Source organism: Electrona antarctica, assembly GCF_951216825.1.
Source record: "Electrona antarctica genome assembly, chromosome: 2".
In the NCBI taxonomy this organism is placed as follows: domain Eukaryota; kingdom Metazoa; phylum Chordata; class Actinopteri; order Myctophiformes; family Myctophidae; genus Electrona; species Electrona antarctica.
The window spans coordinates 24,275,533-24,295,339 of NC_136807.1; the positions used below are offsets into that span (position 1 = coordinate 24,275,533).

General features: G+C 41.9%; 1 protein-coding gene across 3 annotated transcripts in view; it reads right to left on the reverse strand.

The window, feature by feature from the left end:
* Nucleotides 1-6,626: 6,626 nt before the first annotated feature.
* Nucleotides 6,627-19,807, reverse strand: part of scube3 (signal peptide, CUB domain, EGF-like 3) — a 197,251-nt gene continuing 184,070 nt past the window's right edge. For all 3 annotated transcript variants that reach the window (XM_079528503.1, XM_079528502.1, XM_079528501.1), the window contains 13 exons: nt 18,652-18,774; nt 18,261-18,377; nt 17,760-17,855; nt 17,416-17,532; nt 16,151-16,312; nt 15,691-15,897; nt 14,154-14,315; nt 13,561-13,728; nt 12,259-12,420; nt 11,168-11,365; nt 8,798-8,950; nt 8,108-8,187; nt 6,627-7,450 (listed from right to left, as the gene is read on the reverse strand). In XM_079528503.1, coding sequence (XP_079384629.1) covers nt 7,298-7,450; nt 8,108-8,187; nt 8,798-8,950; nt 11,168-11,365; nt 12,259-12,420; nt 13,561-13,728; nt 14,154-14,315; nt 15,691-15,897; nt 16,151-16,312; nt 17,416-17,532; nt 17,760-17,855; nt 18,261-18,377; nt 18,652-18,774 — 1,898 coding nt within the window. In that variant the 3' untranslated portion in view covers nt 6,627-7,297. The remainder of the gene's footprint in view (nt 7,451-8,107; nt 8,188-8,797; nt 8,951-11,167; nt 11,366-12,258; nt 12,421-13,560; nt 13,729-14,153; nt 14,316-15,690; nt 15,898-16,150; nt 16,313-17,415; nt 17,533-17,759; nt 17,856-18,260; nt 18,378-18,651; nt 18,775-19,807) is intronic.

Below are 19,807 nucleotides of genomic sequence, written 5' to 3' on the forward strand. Positions count from 1 at the left end.
CTTTCACTTAGAAACTCCATTCACACTTTTTATAATTCAGCTTACTGTGGAGACACATGCTGGAACTTTTTACTTTGAAATGATTTGTAGTTTCTGAGTTATTTAACTTAAACGCCCAATGCATTCCCAATGGCAATAGCACAAACTTTGGCATGCTACTAGTCCTACATACTTACACCTAGAAACCGCATTCACACCTATTTAGGTTCATCTTACGGTGGACATGTTTGCCTGAAAAGGAATCTTTGAAATGTTTTATCGTTTTAGAAATATCGTGCTTTCAAATTTGAGACATTTACAATGGGGCTCAATGGCAGATATTGGCACGTCAAAAAATCACTTTCACCTAGAAACTCCATTCACACGTTTTATAATTCAGCTTACTGTGGAGACACATGCTGGAACTTTTTACTTTGAAAAGTTTTGTAGTTTCTGAGTTATTTAAGTTAAACGCCCAATGCATTCCCAATGGCAATAGCACAAACTTTGGCATGCTACTAGTCCTACATACTTACACCTAGAAACCCCATTCAAACCTATTTAGGTTAATCTTACGGTGGACATGTTTGCCTGAAAAGGAATCTTTGAAATGTTTCATAGTTTTAGAAATATAGTGCTTTTAAATTTGAGAAATTCAGAATGGGGGTCAATGGCAGATATTGGCACGTCAAAAAAGCACTTTCACCTAGAAACTCCATTCACACTTTTTATAATTCAGCTTACTGTGGAGACACATGCTGGAACTTTTTACTTTGAAATGTTTTGTAGTTTCTGAGTTATTTAACTTAAACGCCCAATGCATTCCCAATGGCAATAGCACAAACTTTGGCATGCTACTAGTCCTACATACTTACACCTAGAAACCCCATTCAAACCTAAAGGAATCTTTGAAATGTTTCATAGTTTTAGAAATATAGTGCTTTCAAATTTGAGAAATTTATAATGGGGCTCAATGGCAGCTCTATGGCACGTCAAAAAATCACTTTCACCTAGAAACTCCATTCACACTTTTTATAATTCAGCTTACTGTGGGCACACATGCTGGAACTTTTTTACTTTGAAATGTTTTGTAGTTTTTGAGTTATTTAATTTAAACGCCCAATGCATTCTCAATGGCAATAGCACAAACTTTGGCATGCTACAGTACTAGTCCTACATACTTACACCTAGAAACCCCATTCAAACCTATTTAGGTTCATCTTACGGTGGACATGTTTGCCTGAAAAGGAATCTTTGAAATGTTTCATAGTTTTAGAAATATAGTGTTTTCAAATTTGAGAAATTTATAATGGGGCTCAATGGCAGCTCTATGGCACGTCAAAAAAATCACTTTCACCTAAAAACTCCATTCACACTTTTTATAATTGTCCAGCAGGGGGAGTGGGTTTACTCAGGCAAGTTCAAGACGCCTCATCTACCTTACTTAACCTTCTCTATAAACATTTAGAAGGTAGTAAGAAGCACGCCAGGCTGCTCTTCATAGATTTTTCATCTATGCTGTGCAAGAAAGGCCAACAACGCCTCTTTTGTTTGAGGCAGCTTGCCAAATTTCAGGTTGACAAATCCCTAATGAAACTGTTCTACAGTGCTTTTATTGAGTCAGTTATCTCCTTCTCCATCATTTGTTGGTATGGAAACCTAAACATAAAGGACAAAAATCACCTTGGTAGGATTGTGAAAACGGCCTCAAAGATTGCTGGAGTTTATTTCAGTAGTCCAGATCAAGTATTTAAAAAACAGGTGCTACGGACAACTCCCATCCCCTCAGCTCTGAGTTCAAGCTGCTTCCTTCTGGCCTTCGCCTAAAAGTTCCACGGGCCAAAAGCAATAGGTTCTCCTATTGCTAATAATAATAAAATTATATATTATATATATTATAAAATAATAATAAGTTCTCCTTCGTGCCGGTGTCTATCCAGGCTCTAAATGCCGATAGGAGGAGGAGGTAACTTGTTGTTTCTGAAAATGTTATGAATTTCAATACTACACTGATACCTTGAACTGCCATCCTGTTTTATTGTGTACCATGTGCTTTTTTTACTGTGTTTTATGTGATTCATGTTATCTGCCTGTGTTATGCCTTGCTGTAAACCAAATCGCCCCTCGGGGACAAACAAATACATTAACCTGAACCTGAAGCTAGTGACCATGACCTGAGGGCAAGTAGAACATAACCTGTACTTGCCCGACAGACAAGTGCCTCTGAGACCTTAGTGTCAACCCCTGTTGTAGTATACTAGTATACTGTAGTATAGTATTAGTATAGTATACTAGTATACTAGTATAGTATGCTAAGGTCTCAGAGGCACTATACTATAGTATACTACTAAGTTGCTTTTCATGATTTTTGATGATTTTTTTTTAAAGAAAATCATGAAAAACGTGTACAGTCTGTAGGGGCCATTATAGATAGAAACGTTTTTAGCAGACATGTTTAAGTATATACATTGGATCTGAAAGTGTCTTTTTACAAGTTTGGGTCACATCTGTTTCAGTGCTGGTCTGACTGTAAGATCTGGCTTGCGTATCTGTGCCAAACGGTTTGGCAAAACAAGGCACAAACCTTGATTTATTTTACTAACCTGAGCCAGCTCCGACCCGAAACTGTTCTGGACCTATAATGTGGCTCCATACTGTCTGGTCTGGATTAACCCATTGTGCAAAATTACAGTGGGCCGGTTCAGTTATACACATGAGGACAAGATTTTGGCATACATCTGGCCTGGATCCGGTCCAGTCAAATGTTGCTACCTGGCACATCTCTGGAAAGAACATGAGGTAAAAGGACAACTGAGAAGACTTCTTTGAAGTACAGCATGTTTATTTTTGATACGTGTTTTTGGGCAGTAAACAAGTACACACGCTTGTTTCTTTCACCTCTGTACATAGTGTTTACAGTTGATAATGTTAAACGTGTATCACCTATAGACTAAAACAGTGAGTGAGCATCTCATGAACAAACAAGTTACAAGAAATTAAAGAACACCAAATTCCATTCATTTTTTTTTAAAAGACAATACAAAATCCAGACATTTCTTTATACATGAGCAATAACAATTCAAGTGCAAATATCATTATCAACCCTATGATACATCATAGCAAACTCTTGTTGGAAAAAAAAAGGCAACAATTCAAAACAAAGACATAGATCGGGATATGGGGTGGAAAGGGTTACACTGGGTCATGTCCACATGACGATGAGCAACATATTGTGTTGTAAGCCTGACACTCGGCCTGAAATGTTCATTTTGTCTGAAAGCCCTCTCAGTACAGCCGTTTTCTGAGATGGAGACGTGGCCAAAATGGAAATCTTCGGTAATTGGCTAGTATCGTTCATTTAGCCACTTAATTGATATTATTACCTTAATAAACATTGTCAAACAATCTTTAGGCTTTCATTTGCTAGTTTAAATCTTCTTTCAATTACCATGATATGCATTTAGTAAATTATGATCGCATGTTCTCTTAAATTAATGATAAAGTACAAAGTGTTGTTTCTAGGGATACTGGTTCTACCGAGTGTAGACCCGCCCCTTGCTGCGGTTGCAGCTAGCAGTTGTTTCCGGTTTCTATTTGGGATCGGAAGTTCAAAGATGGCAGATTTGAATTCGCCAAAAAAAGGCTTCAAAATTGTCCATAGAAACCAATATCGATATTATTTTTACAGTCTATGCAATGAATGCGAGGCAAGCGATTCAGAGGCTGGAGCCAGGCTAACACTGTTGCTCTTTGATGCCTAAATGCACTATGGGTGAGTTGTTGAGATGTGGGAAAAAAAACAATGTGACCAGCAGCATGAATTAAAAAACAAGTTTGAGTCAATGTGAGATTTAGTGAGTTTTCCACCACTGGTGCCTCACAGGCCACAGGACGTAGCATGCTAGTTCCTTCCAGACATTATGGTCCAAGTCCCTGTGCCATCCTAAACATCAAGTGTTTTTAACTAAATATAGCTTACTATACACTAATAATTATTTACTAAACAAGTGGGGGAAATGTTCCCTGGAGGACAAATGTAATATTGGAGTTGAGACTATTTTCTTTTATGTTTTTTATAATTCATTTGCAAGGGTTGGGGCACACTAAAAGTAATAGGCTTTTATCATTGTCATTAGCTTTACATCGACAATGCAATTGTCAGTAATTTGATTGCAATGCATGGTGGCAACATTATCTATTTGAACATTTGGTACAATGAAATGTACATTTGTGTACATTTTACATGAACTTACCCTGTTTTGGTCACGGTTTTCAAATTCAAAACATTTTCTTGACATCTCAATTGTTCCCTTTTTATATATATCCCTATATTTTCTGGCGAGAGAGAATAAAAAAGTCCTTAGCGTACAATTTCTACCCATTTTGAACATAAATAAGTTGGGCAAAGCGATGCCCTCTGAAATGTCTTCACAAGACCCCCCCCCCACACACACACACACACACACAATAACAGAGATGAAGGAATGTTCCATGAATTCATTGCACTTGTATGAGGAAGGTGGAAGTGACAGGCTCTACATCTAGTGCACTATAAGAATGTTGGCCTGTCCTGGGGGACAGTCTTTGGAAGAGCTGGTCTCATTAGAGTGGGACAGAATGTAACTGGGGCATTTAAACACATTGGAAATCCTATAGGCGTTCAGTAACTCTGAACGGCTGTGTAAATGGAACCAAATCCATTTGGTTCCATTTGTAAAACTCCTGAGTTACATTAACACATAAATGGATAGTTCACGTCCCCCCAAAAATAATATTTCTCCCCCCGATATAATTTACTCCCCTCATGAAGCCTCAAATTCGTGTTTTAGTTTTTGTCACTCACATTTCTGAACCATACTGTAATTCAAATATTTGATGAATTGAAGAGAACAGGATGCAATTGTATAATGTATATTGTATTTGATATGTATGAATACAATACCATACAGATTGGACAAAATTGCATTTGATTAATTTAAATAAAATAAAATTAATAAATCATACTGCTGAGTGCTAAATTTGGCTTCCTATTCACTCCTAAATTAATTAAACATTGGAATATTGGAAGAATACAACAAAAACTAAAATGAAATCTCCATGAAATCAAGGTGAGTAAATGATAGTGGGGGAAAAGACATGTTGGGAGTGAATTATCCTATTTTTTACTGTGCAAGAAGGGGCTCAAGCGTCTTTGGACAAGAAACATGGTATCATGGTATCATGGGCCGAAAAGGAATTTTGGAGTTCTTCTCCAGCTAAAATTAGGATTAAACTATTCAACCCTCGTCTACTTGTATTTACAAAGAAAAACAGAAGAAAACAAAACAAAACCGTCCGTCCATAGCAACGGTAAATTGTGAGTTGATCAACTTCCTGTATATAAAGAGCTGTCGGTAAAGTATTTCATGTCTTGTTCTGTTAAACCTAACACTAACATCGTATAGCGCACAGGACACATCAGAAAGACATGAGATTGAATAATTAAAGTGACCTTTAAAAAAAAAAGAAGCAGCAAACATAAATGTCCCTTAAAGACATTTTTTCTCTGTCTCTCTCTGAGGAAATGACCCACATGCAGATTCTGTCTCTCTCTGAGGAAATGACCCACAGATTCTCTCCCATCTCTGTCTGTGTCTCTCAGAGTATTACATTCCTGTCAAATCGTCAGGAATAAATGATTATGGTGATGGTACCGGTGTATACGTGAAAAAAAAAAGTACGAAGTAAGAAGATAGGAGAGAAGGTTGGTAAACAAAAGTACAATCTGGACAGAAGACAAAACGGTGGATTAACTGTTTTAACAGTAATAACCTTTAGTAAATTATATAGCTCTAAGAGCTCAAACAGAGAAAAACTTTGAATGGAATGAAGTGGATCTGAGCGATGATGTGAAGGGAGTTCACAAATGGATGGAGTCCGACATTAACCACATTAAACCCCAGCAAAGAAAATCATATCAAATATCTTGTCTACCAAGGCAGACAGTTTCGTATGTGACTATTTTACCTTGTTTGTTGACCAGAGTTCATGTTTAATGTTCAATCAAAATGAGATTCTATCCATTTCTGTGGCTTCAACTAGGGACGCACCATATTGGAATTTTGGTACATGAATTAAGATAACCGATTAATACCGATATTGCAGTTTCCAGTAGTGTTTATCTTAACACCAATATAATAGTAATAATAATAATAATAAATATTATTTATTAATTGTAATTATTTATTAATTGTGTTCATGCTGAAGGAGATTAGCTCAAATCAGTTCACACAACTTTGCAGAGTCAATGTCTTGTAATGTTAGAACGCATTCAACCTGCACATAATGAATCAGCCAATGACAATGAACAATATTGTGCATCACGAGTTTCAACACAGGAAAAGAGAAAATCAGAGCCACACTTACAGTATAAAGCAGGGGTCTTCAATGTTTGTTTTTTCCCAGACTTAGAGCTTATCCTTTTTTCCCGTCTATACCAAACCACTGTGAGCTGTGAGCTTGTAGATCTGCTATGTTCAGCTAATGCTCCCCTCCAGAATATTGATGCTAGGGTTCAAGTGGTTTGTAAAAAAACAAAAAAGTTTGTATCACTCAAAAGATTTGGCAGCCCCCCGCAGTAACTCTGGGAACCCTCCTAGGGGTCCCAGACCCCGCCCCCCCCCCCCTGCTGAAGACCCCTGGTATTATACAGTACAACTGGAGTGAGGGACTGCAAACCAGAAAGAACCAAAAACACAGATGCAAGTTCAACGTCCATAATAAAGTCTGCATAGTGAAATTGCCTTTGTCAAAGCCCATGAAATATATATATATATATAAGTCTCTGTCGGGTGGAAACCTCATGTGTCCAAAACTGTTACTTTTCAGGATTCAAAATCAAAAGCAGCAAAAGTAGCAGATCGACAAGCTACTTTTGATGCTTTTGTATGATGAAATAGGGCGTTCATTTACGGAAAAACTACCCAGCCAGCTCAAATAATTATGGAGATAAGAGGTTTCTGCCCAACAACAATACCTATACTGTAGTTTGTTTTATTTGTTGGAAGTCCCATGAAAATGTGTGTGTGTGTGTGTGTGTGTGTGTGTGTGTGTGTGTGTGTGTGTGTGTGTGTGTGTGTGTGTGTGTGTGTGTGTGTGTGTGTGTGTGTGTGTGTGTGTGTGGGGGGGGGGGGGGGGATCTGGAGTCTGCTCCACAGGTGGTTTGGTCATTACTTACTCGGAGGAACAGGGCTTATAATCTGATCTGTAGTCAGTTCGTTACTTGTATGGTCGCAGGAGGAACGGGGGTTAGGTTATAATCTGACCTGGAGTCAGTTCGTTACTTGTATGGCCGCAGGAAGGCCGACACTTTGCTGCTTATGAGGCGGATGAAGGATCGAGGGAGCATCTCGTGGGACTCTCGAGTTGTGTATTTGAAGTAGTTGTTGGGGTGGGCGAGAACGTCAAACAGAGTCTTGATCAGCTTTTTATCCTGTTGGCAGGAAAGAGGAGAGAGGGGCAATTCTTTACTATCTCAGCATTATTTGTCATAATTTTAATTTAATTTTATAATCTTTCGTTAATATATAAATGGTACATGGTAAATGGTGCATTTATATAGCACCTATATCCAAGGTGCTTTACATTCACCCATTCATACACCGATGGCGGCGGAAACCATGCAAGGCACCAACCAGCACATCAGGAGCAGTGTCTTGCTCAAGGACACTTCAACACTAACTCTGGGGGAGCCCGGGTTCGAACTGGCAACCTTGTGGTTACCATCGGGCCACTCTACCCCTGATCCACCGCCGCCACATCACCTGCTTTTCCGTAGATTAAGCAAATTAATTAATTGAATCATATTTCAAGGGTTCATGTCACAGCTGAATTATTAATAAAACCCATTAGGGGGGAAACTGTTAAAGCTCTTTTAAAAAAATAAATCTGCCCTTCTGTCGTCAGGAGGACTACTGAAGTCCTCCTGACGTCACTCGCTCATCCCCTGTTTTTTTATTTTTTTATTTTTTGTTTTACGTAAATGTAAAAATCTCTCCTCAGACAGGAATCAATCAAATAAATCAATTAAAATAATCTAATCGAGATGTACCTGCCCAAACCTTTCATTTGGTTACAGGTAAGTCCTAACCTTAAGGATTTCTTGATGGTTTTCCGATGCGTAGAGTCTTCCGTCCCTTACGATGTCTTCCACAAGCTGTTCGTAGTCCTCTGTGAAGTCACAGCAACACAGGCACATTTTCAGTTTTGAAGAGCGACTGATTTGACAAATCAGCACCATCCTGTCTCCAGTGACAAGCAGCTGGCATCAATGACAATAGGGTACATGTATGCACAGCTGCCCGTTTGGAGAGGACTCTTCCTACTTCCGGGCCCCGCTTCCCTACTTCCTTCATTGTGTTACCGATGATACTAATTAGTGTGGTTGCTGTAGGCAACACAATATTGTTCTAGGTCAGAGAACTGTTATGTCACCTAAAGTAAACCTGTTTTTAGTTAACCTTCTTTGTTCATAGTTCATTTTTTGTTCATTGTTCATTTCTAGTTAAGGCTGTGTTCCAGACCCCATATAACTCTGAGAGTGTACAAATTGAAACAAATGGACCCATAAGGGTCACACCTGTACAGGGCCATTTGGAACACACTCAATGACACTTTGAGAACCACTGGTGTAGGAGAGTGCTTCCAGTGAGCCAACACACATGCACAATAGCAGCTCTGTTTGACCAGAATGGATCATCGGTAACACCTGTGAAGGAAGACGGGAAGGGGCCCCTCTACGCAAGAGTGTGCATATGGTGAATGTTTGGGCTATATGTACCATCATAAGTGACATAGGGGATCTGGAAGCCTCGGGCACTGTTGGCCTCATTGGACTTGAAGTTGATCCACAGTCTTCTGGAGCGTGCCGTGAAAGCGATGGGTCGCTCGTACGTCTGACACGTTTCGTAGGTGGTGATGGATGTAGCGGACCCTGTGGGGGGAGAAGAAACACGCTATAAAACCAACGCTGACTCATTTGGGTTTCAAAACCTCTCCTTATTGTATATCCTGTAAGCATTCCTTGAATGTTTGAAAGAATTTGGCCGACAACACAAGAAGATTAGATTAACGGCGTGCCGTGCGCCGCTCTATACCGAACTAATTTGGCACGGCTTACGGGTGCTTTTAAACTCCACTATCGACTTCCCAAATGTATGTGACCAAAATAGCAATTTAGGGGAAAGCGTGCCAACACGCCCATGACCACACCTCTAGGCGCAAAAAACGGTGTCGGCAAAAAATATAGCGGGTGACGCGGGACGAAAATATCATTAAGGGACAGAGAAAGCTCCTATATTCGTAATTTTCGGGCAGCGGCTGAATTGCGGGCCGCGCTGTGGGTAAAGTCTGAGACAAAAATGGAGCCCTATGTGCTTTGTCACTTGGACAAAATGGACAATAAAAATATAGTATAGCCTACCCAAATAATACTAGGGACTTTCTAAGAAGGGCACTTCTCATTGAGGTTTTTACACACTAAAAACACGAGTGTTCATTTAACTCTGACTCAGAGTTAAATTAACTACTGAGGTTACTGAGAGTGTACGGGACTATACGGAGAGGTGCACGTCCGTGATGACCAGCTGTAAATCACAGATGAAGAGACTCTCCGAATCAAATCTCCGCTTTGAAATTGTTTTTACGACATAATGACTTTATGACTCTCAGAGTCTCAGTCACTTGATCTGTCCCAGACTAGTCGCTGTCCCAGTCAGACAGAATATAGAAGCAGAAAGCACAAGAGTGACAACTGACAAGCGTCAGGCAAACTGCAAACATATGTGTTCTCTCTGCAGTAAATAAATAGCGGTTTTATGTTGCAAGCTAGTTCGGTGATATTAAATAATTAAATGACCGAGGTGGTGGTTGACAGACAGATGGAGCAGCAGGTAGGAAACGGGTCGCCCATGCCCCTATACTGCAGTATGAATCGGCTCGCTAACGCGAATGTATAACGTGTGTGAGATATTAGAGAGAGAGAAAGAGAGAGAGAGACACTCAAACACCAACTTTATACACTTGCAGATCTAATATGTAGGGCTTGTAGGCCATCACAATCAAAATGACGTAGGCGTGACAGCCTACCGTGACGTCAGCCTTGCATTCCCTATTGTAAACCTGACTTAGGCCAAATTGTGTGCGTGCGTGCGTGCGTGCGTGCGTGCGTGCGTGCGTGCGTGCGCAATAACGGATGTCTTCTACAACTTTACTAACTTGTTTTAAACATTTATAAAGTAGCGGCTAGCCTACTAAAGCCTACCTACATTAAATAAACCTGGTAGGTTACTATAGGAGTAGCCTACTGTCTAGTACACCAGCGGTTCCCAAACCTTTTTTACCATGCACCCCCTGTTACCTCCTGACCTAGCTGACGCACCCCCCACATGGAAATAAAAATTGCATAAGCTATATATATTTCCTATATATACACATATATGAACCTGAATATGGCATATATATATGCAACATATGCTATATTCTGCATATACTTGCAGAATATAGCAATATGATGGTCTGGCCATATTGCAATAAGGGCTTCTATCTCTTCATTAGACGACGTGTGTCCACGGGTCATCTTTATGCGTCGCTGCGTAATAATGCCTTCTACTTCCTTCTCGTGTGCCAAATACCAACTTATTCATCCCACAATGGTACATTCACTCCCTATGTTTAATGCGATTGCATTCACACCTGCAGTGATCCGCACTCTGCTGCGTTTTGAAGCGAAGCGAAACCCCCGTTTTTTGGCGGAGTAGAATGTGGTTCTTTGATGCACATTAGGATTCGAATGAAGCTTCACACCTGCCAAACGAAGCGCACTTTCCGACAATGTGCAGCAGGATTCGTTTTAATCGCAGTAAAGCTTTCTGGTGTGAAGGTGACCTAAGTCACATTGTCTTGTTACTTGATACTACTGGGGTGGGAACAGCATGGTCTTTTCAATAAGGATATAGGCAGGTAGCCATAGCACATTGTGTCATGAAGAGATGATTTTGGCATGACCAAGCAGCAAGCACATCATTTTAGGAAGGTGACGATAATGTAAACCAGTTGCCCTTTAATCAAAGTTTTACATATTTATTTATATGCATATAATATGAGTACACACATGTGTATGTATCTGTACTCAGTTCAGAATTCTACTCACAGTTCTTCCTCATGACCAGTACATCTCCACACTCATCCTCGGAGGGCAGGAAGATTTCGGGCACCACAATGAGGATCTTGCGCTTGCTGGGCGGGTTGATGTTCCAAATGCACTCCACATTGGCAGGGTAGTTCCCAGGGTAGTTGGGTGACTCGATGTAACCTGTGAATTCTCCCATCTCTCCACCACACTCTCGGTCTACGCATAAACGCACACAAACACAAACACAGCATGGATTGTACCGGGTGGTTCTCAAACCTTTATGTATTTAGTTCAAGGAACCTCAGAGACCCAACCTTTGCACATCCTCAGGCCCCTTTTCCACCAGGGTTGAAGGGTGTTTCCACTGAACCCCACTTTGAGAACGACTTAATTATACAGTTTTTTTTGTTTTTTTTGTTTTAAAATGAATATTGAATATCTGAGAATAGCCTATACCCTAAGTGAAATATAACCATTTAAGTGACAACAAAATGTTGTCCCAGCTTTTTATTTTGATAATTTGGACTTGGAGACAAGACAAACAAAATAATACATTTCTTTGAGAGGGGAGGGGGGGTTATTTTGTATTTTGTTTGACCTGCCGTGTTAAAAGAGACCCTAAATCCTGGTGTTTGTCATGAGGCAAATGTACCGCCTTTGGAACACAAATTCATGGGTTAAAATCTGGGCACTGCCAACTCAGTGTATGACGATTAGCTTGGTTTGGTGCTGCAAGTTTGCTGGAAGTCCTGGGAACTGATGGTAGGTGTGGTGTTAATTTATTATACCCCACTACAATTGGGGTATAATTGTACTCAAAGTATATTTGCTTATTGCCTTCTTGAATGATTTTGCTGTTAATAATACAACAACTGATTGTGTCCGGATAGCTCTAGCTCAGTAGGTAGGGCTCTCGCCTTCAGGACACAAAGTCATGGGTTCAAATCTGAGTACAGACAACTCAGTGTATGAGTTGTCACACACACACACAATTAAAACTGACTGACTGTCACAATTTCATGGCCTTTTTCACAATGTTTCTATGACATGTTTTCTAGTTATTATAATTATTATTATATAAATATGGATTAATTAATTTAATGACTCACTCTTGCACTGGGAGACGCTGGTGGCCCCGTCAAAGTCGGTGGTGGTGTTCCCCGGGCAGGTGATGCAGTAGTTCTGTCTGAACTCCGTCTGGTACGTCCCCAGTGGGCAGCGGATACACCGGTGGACTGTAGTGTTGTAGTAATGTCCTGGAGAACACTGGACTATAAAACAAAAAACACTGGTTAAACCAATACATTATCCAATACATTACCACTTAGCCCGCTAGCATTTATGGAAAAATTAGGATCTAATATTCACGCCAGCATTTTTCCCAGTCGAGCTCTTATTTTGAAAAGCCACATTTCCAGACTACCGGAAGTAGTATTATCCTAGTAAGTTTAACAGGTCTCGTTCAACTGTTGTTTACAATATGGTCTATACCGGGGCACTGGAGGGCTCCTCATCGCCGGCTCTGTGCCATCAAAGAAACGTTGTTTTGACCAAAATGCCATCTGGGACAAGGAATAGGAGATACAGGCGATTGAAAGAACTGGATAGAATGGATTCTTATGGTGCCGATGATCTAAGATGAGCGACGGAGTCTTGTGACAGCAACAGCTAGCTACCCGATGCTAACGTAAGTAGCATTATGGCTTGATCGATCGAATGCACTATAATAGCGCAATTGCCATTAATCAACGGCAATGGCGGTAAGCGTAGTATAAAAAAATAGGCTTCAATTGACCTAGATCTACCGCAATGGCGCTGAAAGAAGCCCTGTGCTTTTCTGGGCATAGATGGGCGGATCAAACTAGCACTGGAAACGGTTAACCAACCCATGTGCACGCCTCCGTTTTCATATCAGTATACAGTATATTTGGCTGCGGACCCCCATCCCAAAATATTTTGTTCCGGAAGCAAAGACTTGAGTCAAAAAAATGTTCAATTTAAATATATCTCTGCTGTCGGGGAGAAACCACCTAACTCCCAAATATTCATTTTTCAGGAAATGAAGAAAACCATATATTGTTACTGCCTCATCAATGTTGGTATTTTTATAATTTATATATTGTCAATTACTGCATGAGAGGGGGAGAGGTGGTGTAGTTATAGCTGCTTTAGCAGACAGTTTGAAATAATAATGATATCATATTCAAAGATTTGCACAACTGTTCACAATCTTTCAAAAATAGCAGAACGAAGAAAACCATTTTCTTAAAAGGTATATTTTTAGTTAATTTTTAAAAGCTCTCAAGTGGTCAGGGAGGGCAGGGTGGGGAGTGCAGACAGACACATAGAGCACGCTGGTTGACTTTAAACTAAAGGAAGATGGTCAAATAAATGCATGAACAATGAGTCACCTTTAACTTCACAGTCGTGGAAGGAGCTGGAGCCCTCTCGCTTGGTGCCGAGCCCCCCTCCACAGGGGAAGCACAGGGTGCGTCCCAGGTCCGGCTGGTAGCTGCCCGTTGGGCACGGCTGGCACGGCTTGAACCCGTCACTGGAGGAGGAGCCTGTGGGACACTGGCCTGCGGAGCAGTGTTGGTTTTGATGGCAAGTTTATGTAGTTTTAATCATATCTTTTTAATGAAATTAGTCATATTATTAGTAGGGCTGTCAAAATGAGTGAGTTAACTGAGTTAATTAAATTGTGAAATTAATCCCATCCACACTGCACTATCTAGCCCTATCTGGATGAGGAAAAAACACAAGTTGGTTATTCCCATAAAAGGCTGCAGATAGCACGACAACGGGGTGAGAGACCATCCTGCCATACGTTTTTGTTATAAATACAACATACATACATACATACCTACATACATACATACATACATCATTTTGAAACTGTGATTAATCTGATTAAAATGTTTAATCGTTTGACAGCCCTACCTTTTGGTAGGCCTTGATGGCGTCGTAATGCCTTTTTTTACACTTGGTCGCGCTCTGAAAATACCTGCACAGGACGAGATGTTGCGTGCTCCGGCGGGTCCGTGGCCGTCGCTGCCGGGGCAAAGGTCACAGGCCAGCTGCCCCTCCCTCTCCTGGAAGGTGCCCGGTGGGCACTGGACACAGCGCTCCTGCTCTCCGTGGTAATACGACCCCGGCAAGCATCTGACTGAGAGAACAGCCACACAAAAAACACCAGGGTCAGAGGTTAGAGAGAGCACATGCATCAAACCTATGGCTGGAACTAGCTCATGTTTATTTTCAGAATTTATTCCACTTGTATTGTATAGCGTGGCACTGCATGGGTCGAGTTTGTCCTACCGATGACATCATCGGATCGGGACATGAACCGATATTCACATGTTGATTCAACTTGTTCATACTTGTTTGTTTTTTGCTATTATAACCTTAAATATTAAAGGACCACTTCACCACTTTTCAACGTTGTGTTCACAGTGATTTCATCGACTAAAACTATGATGAAAAATATTTGTCGACTGCCTTTTTTCACTGATAAAACTAAATAAAAACTACATAAAAACGAAGCTACGATGACTAAGACTGACAATTTTGTCAACAGATAAAAAGCTAGACTCAAATGTTAGGGAGGGACTAGTGAAGAAGAGATCCAGTAGAACTAAAGACATTGCTTTGTTGCTCTCGAGTGTTGCACTCTGAAAATAGCAGATCTACAAGCTCACAACATGTTGCACTGAGATGTGTTGTGACTGTGAGCTCGTAGATCGACTATTTTCAGCATGCAACCAAGTGTAAAATCAAGCATTACAACGCAAGGCCAACCAAAATACATACATTGTGTTTTTAATCGACTAAAATCACATGATATTCTAAAACTAGACAAACACTAAAACATTTTAGATGACATATTCAAAAGACTATTACTACATCTAAATAAAAAAATGTCATAAAAATCAACACTGGCCGCTTTGGCGCTTTGTATTGTTGCATCTTTTGTAGCTGCCAGTGTGACCTGAAGCAAAAAGGGGACGAGGAGAAAAACAAGGAACAAGACACTGCTGCTGATGCTGAAGAGGGTGAGGAGGAAGAGGAAGATGAGGAGGAAGAAGATGAAGAGGAGGAGCTTGCAGAAACTGGAGAAGAAGATGATGCTGCTAAGCATCACCTGACAGTGACAGCATAGCACTGATGACAAAAGAGCAGCAAATCATAGTGTGGGAGGAGTTTCTCTCCAAAGTCTCATTGGTGAATCATCTGGGAATTCAACCTAAAGATGACTGTGGGCTGTGGGGGACTGTCCATAACTCCGACATCCCGTTAGTCCGACATATGTTCACCCGTGGCCGGTTAAGACTCACCCGTGGCTTTGACATATGTGGCCGGTTAAGACTAACCTGTGGCTTCCGTGTGTGCTTAGGTTTAGGGTTAAGGTTAGGGTTAGTAATGTGCGAGTCGGACCAACGCACCGTCGGAAAAATGAACCGTCGGACTAATGACACGGCACCGGGCTGTGTGGGATGCACTTCAAGACAACACTTCCTGGTCAGTTCCCCCTCGGATCTTACCACAGCGGCCACTGTCCTTCTCGCGGCCGGGCCCACAGGTATCATGGTTGGAGGCCGAGCCCTGCTGCAGCTTCTGGGCCACCTCGTACTCCAGGCCGGCCACGCGGATCAGGAAGCGTTCCTGGTTGATGGACTTCTTCAGAGCTTTGATGTACGTCTTCACCTGCTTCTCCATACGCTGCCGCAAGCAGCTCAGATTACAACTGCCTGGACATGGGTTCAAAACAGCTCAGATTACAACTGCCTGGACATCGGCCTGGACATCGGCCTTGATTCAATATATCAAGGCAGTATATAGAGCCTCCTTTAGCCAATTTGAGTAAGACTGGTTTCATTGCTATTTGTCAGGATACTCTACTATACTGTAAAGTTTCATAAACATGTGACTCTGCATGTATGTATTATGGGCAGAAGAAGAATTTTCATATGACCCCCAACAGTGTTTCAAAGTGAAAGCTACCTGTGGTGTCTCCAGGTTTGACCTCAGCCTCCAACTCCAAGGTGATGCGGGTCACCTCCTTGTTGCTGGGGTTGCGAGCACGACGCCCCTTGGCTTTCTTGGAGGAGTCACATTTCAGGTTGACAAATGTCACCAGGCAGCTGCTGCAAGGCTGCCCCCCTCCTAATAACAACAACAACAACAACAACTATCAAAACCTGTCACCACACCACCATACAGTATATGGCCGTCAGGCGTCAGTCCATCACGCCTCATGATGCGCTCCATATATGGCTGTCTCCATATATGAAGATCACGACACTGACCTCATCAAACCCTGGATAGCCATACATGGAGAAGACTGGATCATCACCTAAATCTGCATATATGAAGCCGGCCAGCAATTCTGTATCTGACCTCAGACCTCAAATCCTTAGATCTCCATATATTGAGCTGACCTGTTCTGACATTCCATATGTTGATTCATCCCCACCCGTCCTTCCTCTTCGATGTCTCCCTTTTGACTGATTTGAATGGACAGGTGTCCATTCAAACTCTAGACGGGCCCGCCCCCAAATTTACTAGTGCAGACGCGCCCGGCAGCCGGCGAAAACTAGAGTTCTCAACAGGCCCGAAAATTACGGCTCGGCCCTACCCACGCCCTCATCAAACCCTGTACACTCACGACACTGACCCCACTGCCACCCTTAGATCTCCATATATGGAGCTGACCTGTTCTGACATTCCATAATGTTGATCTGACCTCATCAAACCCTGTACACTCAAGACACGCTCCATATATGGCCAGTACAGAATTCATTCCATATGTTGATCTGCCCCCCCCATGCCAAAGCTCCCAGCAGTCTGCGTGCGCAGCAGTCTTCCGTCACCCAGGCGGATGATGCGTGCACGTGACCTCGCCCTTTAGGGCGTCTTACTGGTAATAATAATAAATGAAGAACCCTAACCCGCAGGGGTTACCAAGCTGATTTGATGCATTAAAGTGTGGTCTGGGGACCCCCAGAGGTCCTTCAGGTGGTTCCAGGGGGTCCCCAGCTAAATTAGTTAATATACCATCAAAATCAATTTAACCACTTTAACCTCTATATAAATGACATCGGCTATTTGGAAATAAAATTCCTGCGGGATGCAAGAATCAAATATAATTGACAATATACATATCGTATGGGTGTCTATGGCACAACATATTTTCCGATGGGGCAACTGGCATGAGAACCACTGCATTAGGTCATGGACCCCTATTTCATGATTCATTTTGTATTTACCTGGGCCTAGCGTCCGACCCCTGTCCTCCGTCCTCCCGGTGACCTTGGGATGGAGGTGACACTTGGCATCTTTGATCTTGAAAGAGGCCGTCTGCTTCACTGGAGCAGTCAGAGTCTCTACAACAAACACACTGGAATGTTATCACCACAGAACACTGAAGTTCAACTTGTATTACAGCCCAGTGTCACAGTGTTACTTAAAAGTAAGTAAACAATAATGAAAGAAAGTACCGCAGTGGACATTACACACGCACGCGCGCACGCACGCACGCACGCACGCACGCACGCACGCACGCACGCATAAGTGTGCATAAGTGTTATGATGTGGAGGGTGGGGAGCAGACCTAAGCAGCTGTGACTGCTGCTGGTGTTGAAGCGTGAGGGGGCCTTCCCTCGTAGGATGGGGATCCCACAGCTCACCGAGTAGCTGTTGTCAGACTCTACAGGAGAGAACGCACACACACACACACATTTTAACCATTTATTTATGTCCACACAAAGGGTATGCATACAAGGACACAAATATTATAGGTGCATTAAAGTTACATCTGCAAAGTCATGGTATGTGTTTTCATGATACAACAGGCATGTCACACAGTACTCTATGGGTATAAGTAACAGCGTCTCCGCCATATATGACACACACACACACACACACACACACACACACACACACACACACACACACACACACACACACACACACACACACACACACACACACACACACACACACACACACACACACACACACACACACACACACACACATTAACCGAACAAACTCAGGTGAACACAATGTCTGAGGTCGCAGAGCGGTCCTGACAGCTTTAGAAGCAGTATACCTGACAGATAGTGGGCTTTCGAAGCACAGGTGAGGGAACAGCTCTCCTTCTTGCCCGTCTTGCTGCAGGTCAGAGTGGCTTTGGGAGCCACCGTCCCAGAAAGACACTTCACCAGCTCTGGGGGACGAGAGAACACACACACGCTGAATCACTGACACACACATTGGCACGCACGCATGCACACACACAACTCTGAGCGTACAAATACGGGTTATAGACATAAATTCATAATGAGAGTCCATTTGGAAACCCCCTCAAGGAACCCTGGGGGTCCCTGGACCCCACACCGAGAACAACTGCTCTAATGGAACCATGACTCTAAACTGTATAGTGTCATAGACTGGAGTGCGAGTGTGTGTTGTGACCACCGGGGGGCAGTGTTGCTACATACCAATGCAGTCCTTCTTGTTCCAGTGAAGCTTGTATCCAGGCGGACAGGTGCACTCGTAACTGCCCAGACTGTTGATGCAGCCATACTTACACCCACCGCGGTTGATGCTGCACTCGTCTATATCTGTCGACAAGAACACATTCAAAGGTTAAGTGTAAGTGAGCGAAATGTTGTGGTTAACCTGTGAGACCTGAGGCCGATTCTACAAATGCCTTCTAGTAGTAGTATAACTCTCACACTTTCACCGTTTTTTTCGAATGGGGTCATTTTTCAGAAATGTTCCAAAATAGCAGATGAACGAGTCTGCAGCACGGCATGAAGTGACATGCTGTGTGAGCTTGTATAGCCTATCTGATATTTCAGAATATTTTACTATTACTATCTATATTGTGATAGTAATCATTGCTATGACTGTTTGTTCAGTAACAGGGGTCGCCCTATCTCTCCTGCTCTTTATTAAAAAGAAACATAGGCTAATACTAGCTATGGACCAGAGCCAGGCTAATACGTTTATCAGCTTCCCATTCTACAGTGTGCCCACTTCTTTGTGTCATCACTTCTTATTGTGTGTCCTGTGTGAACTCTCTCTCCTGATTGGATACAATTGGTATCCCCAAATGAAGATTCCCTTTTGCCATTTATTTTTACCAAATAAATAAATAAATAAAACAATCACCTACCAAACCTAAATGGACTATCGATATCACAAATATCACACAAATCACAAATATATTTTGTTTAAACAAAAGATATTCATGTGTGCATGTTCCAATGTTCCATAGGGTCTCTAGTCAGGGGTCTTCAATGCTTTTCAAGCCAAGGAACCCTTAGCTTTGAGAGAGATGAAACAAGTCCCCCCCCCCCCCTACATAATGTATGCATATGATTGTTTTCATAGATTTAATAGCCTCATAGACGTGTTTGACAGCACTATCATCAGTGTTGGGACAAAAATATGTTTTTGTTTGTTTGTTTACACATGATGTTTTCTGTTCATGCATTGGATTCATGCTGATTTTCTGACATATAACCTTAAACCCTGAATACTTAGTAAACTTGACCCTTTGGCTCTGGGCTACCTGTTTACTGTAGTGGTCCCAGACCCCATGTTGAAGACCTCTAGACTAAAACAAATGCACTGACCAAAATTAAGCAA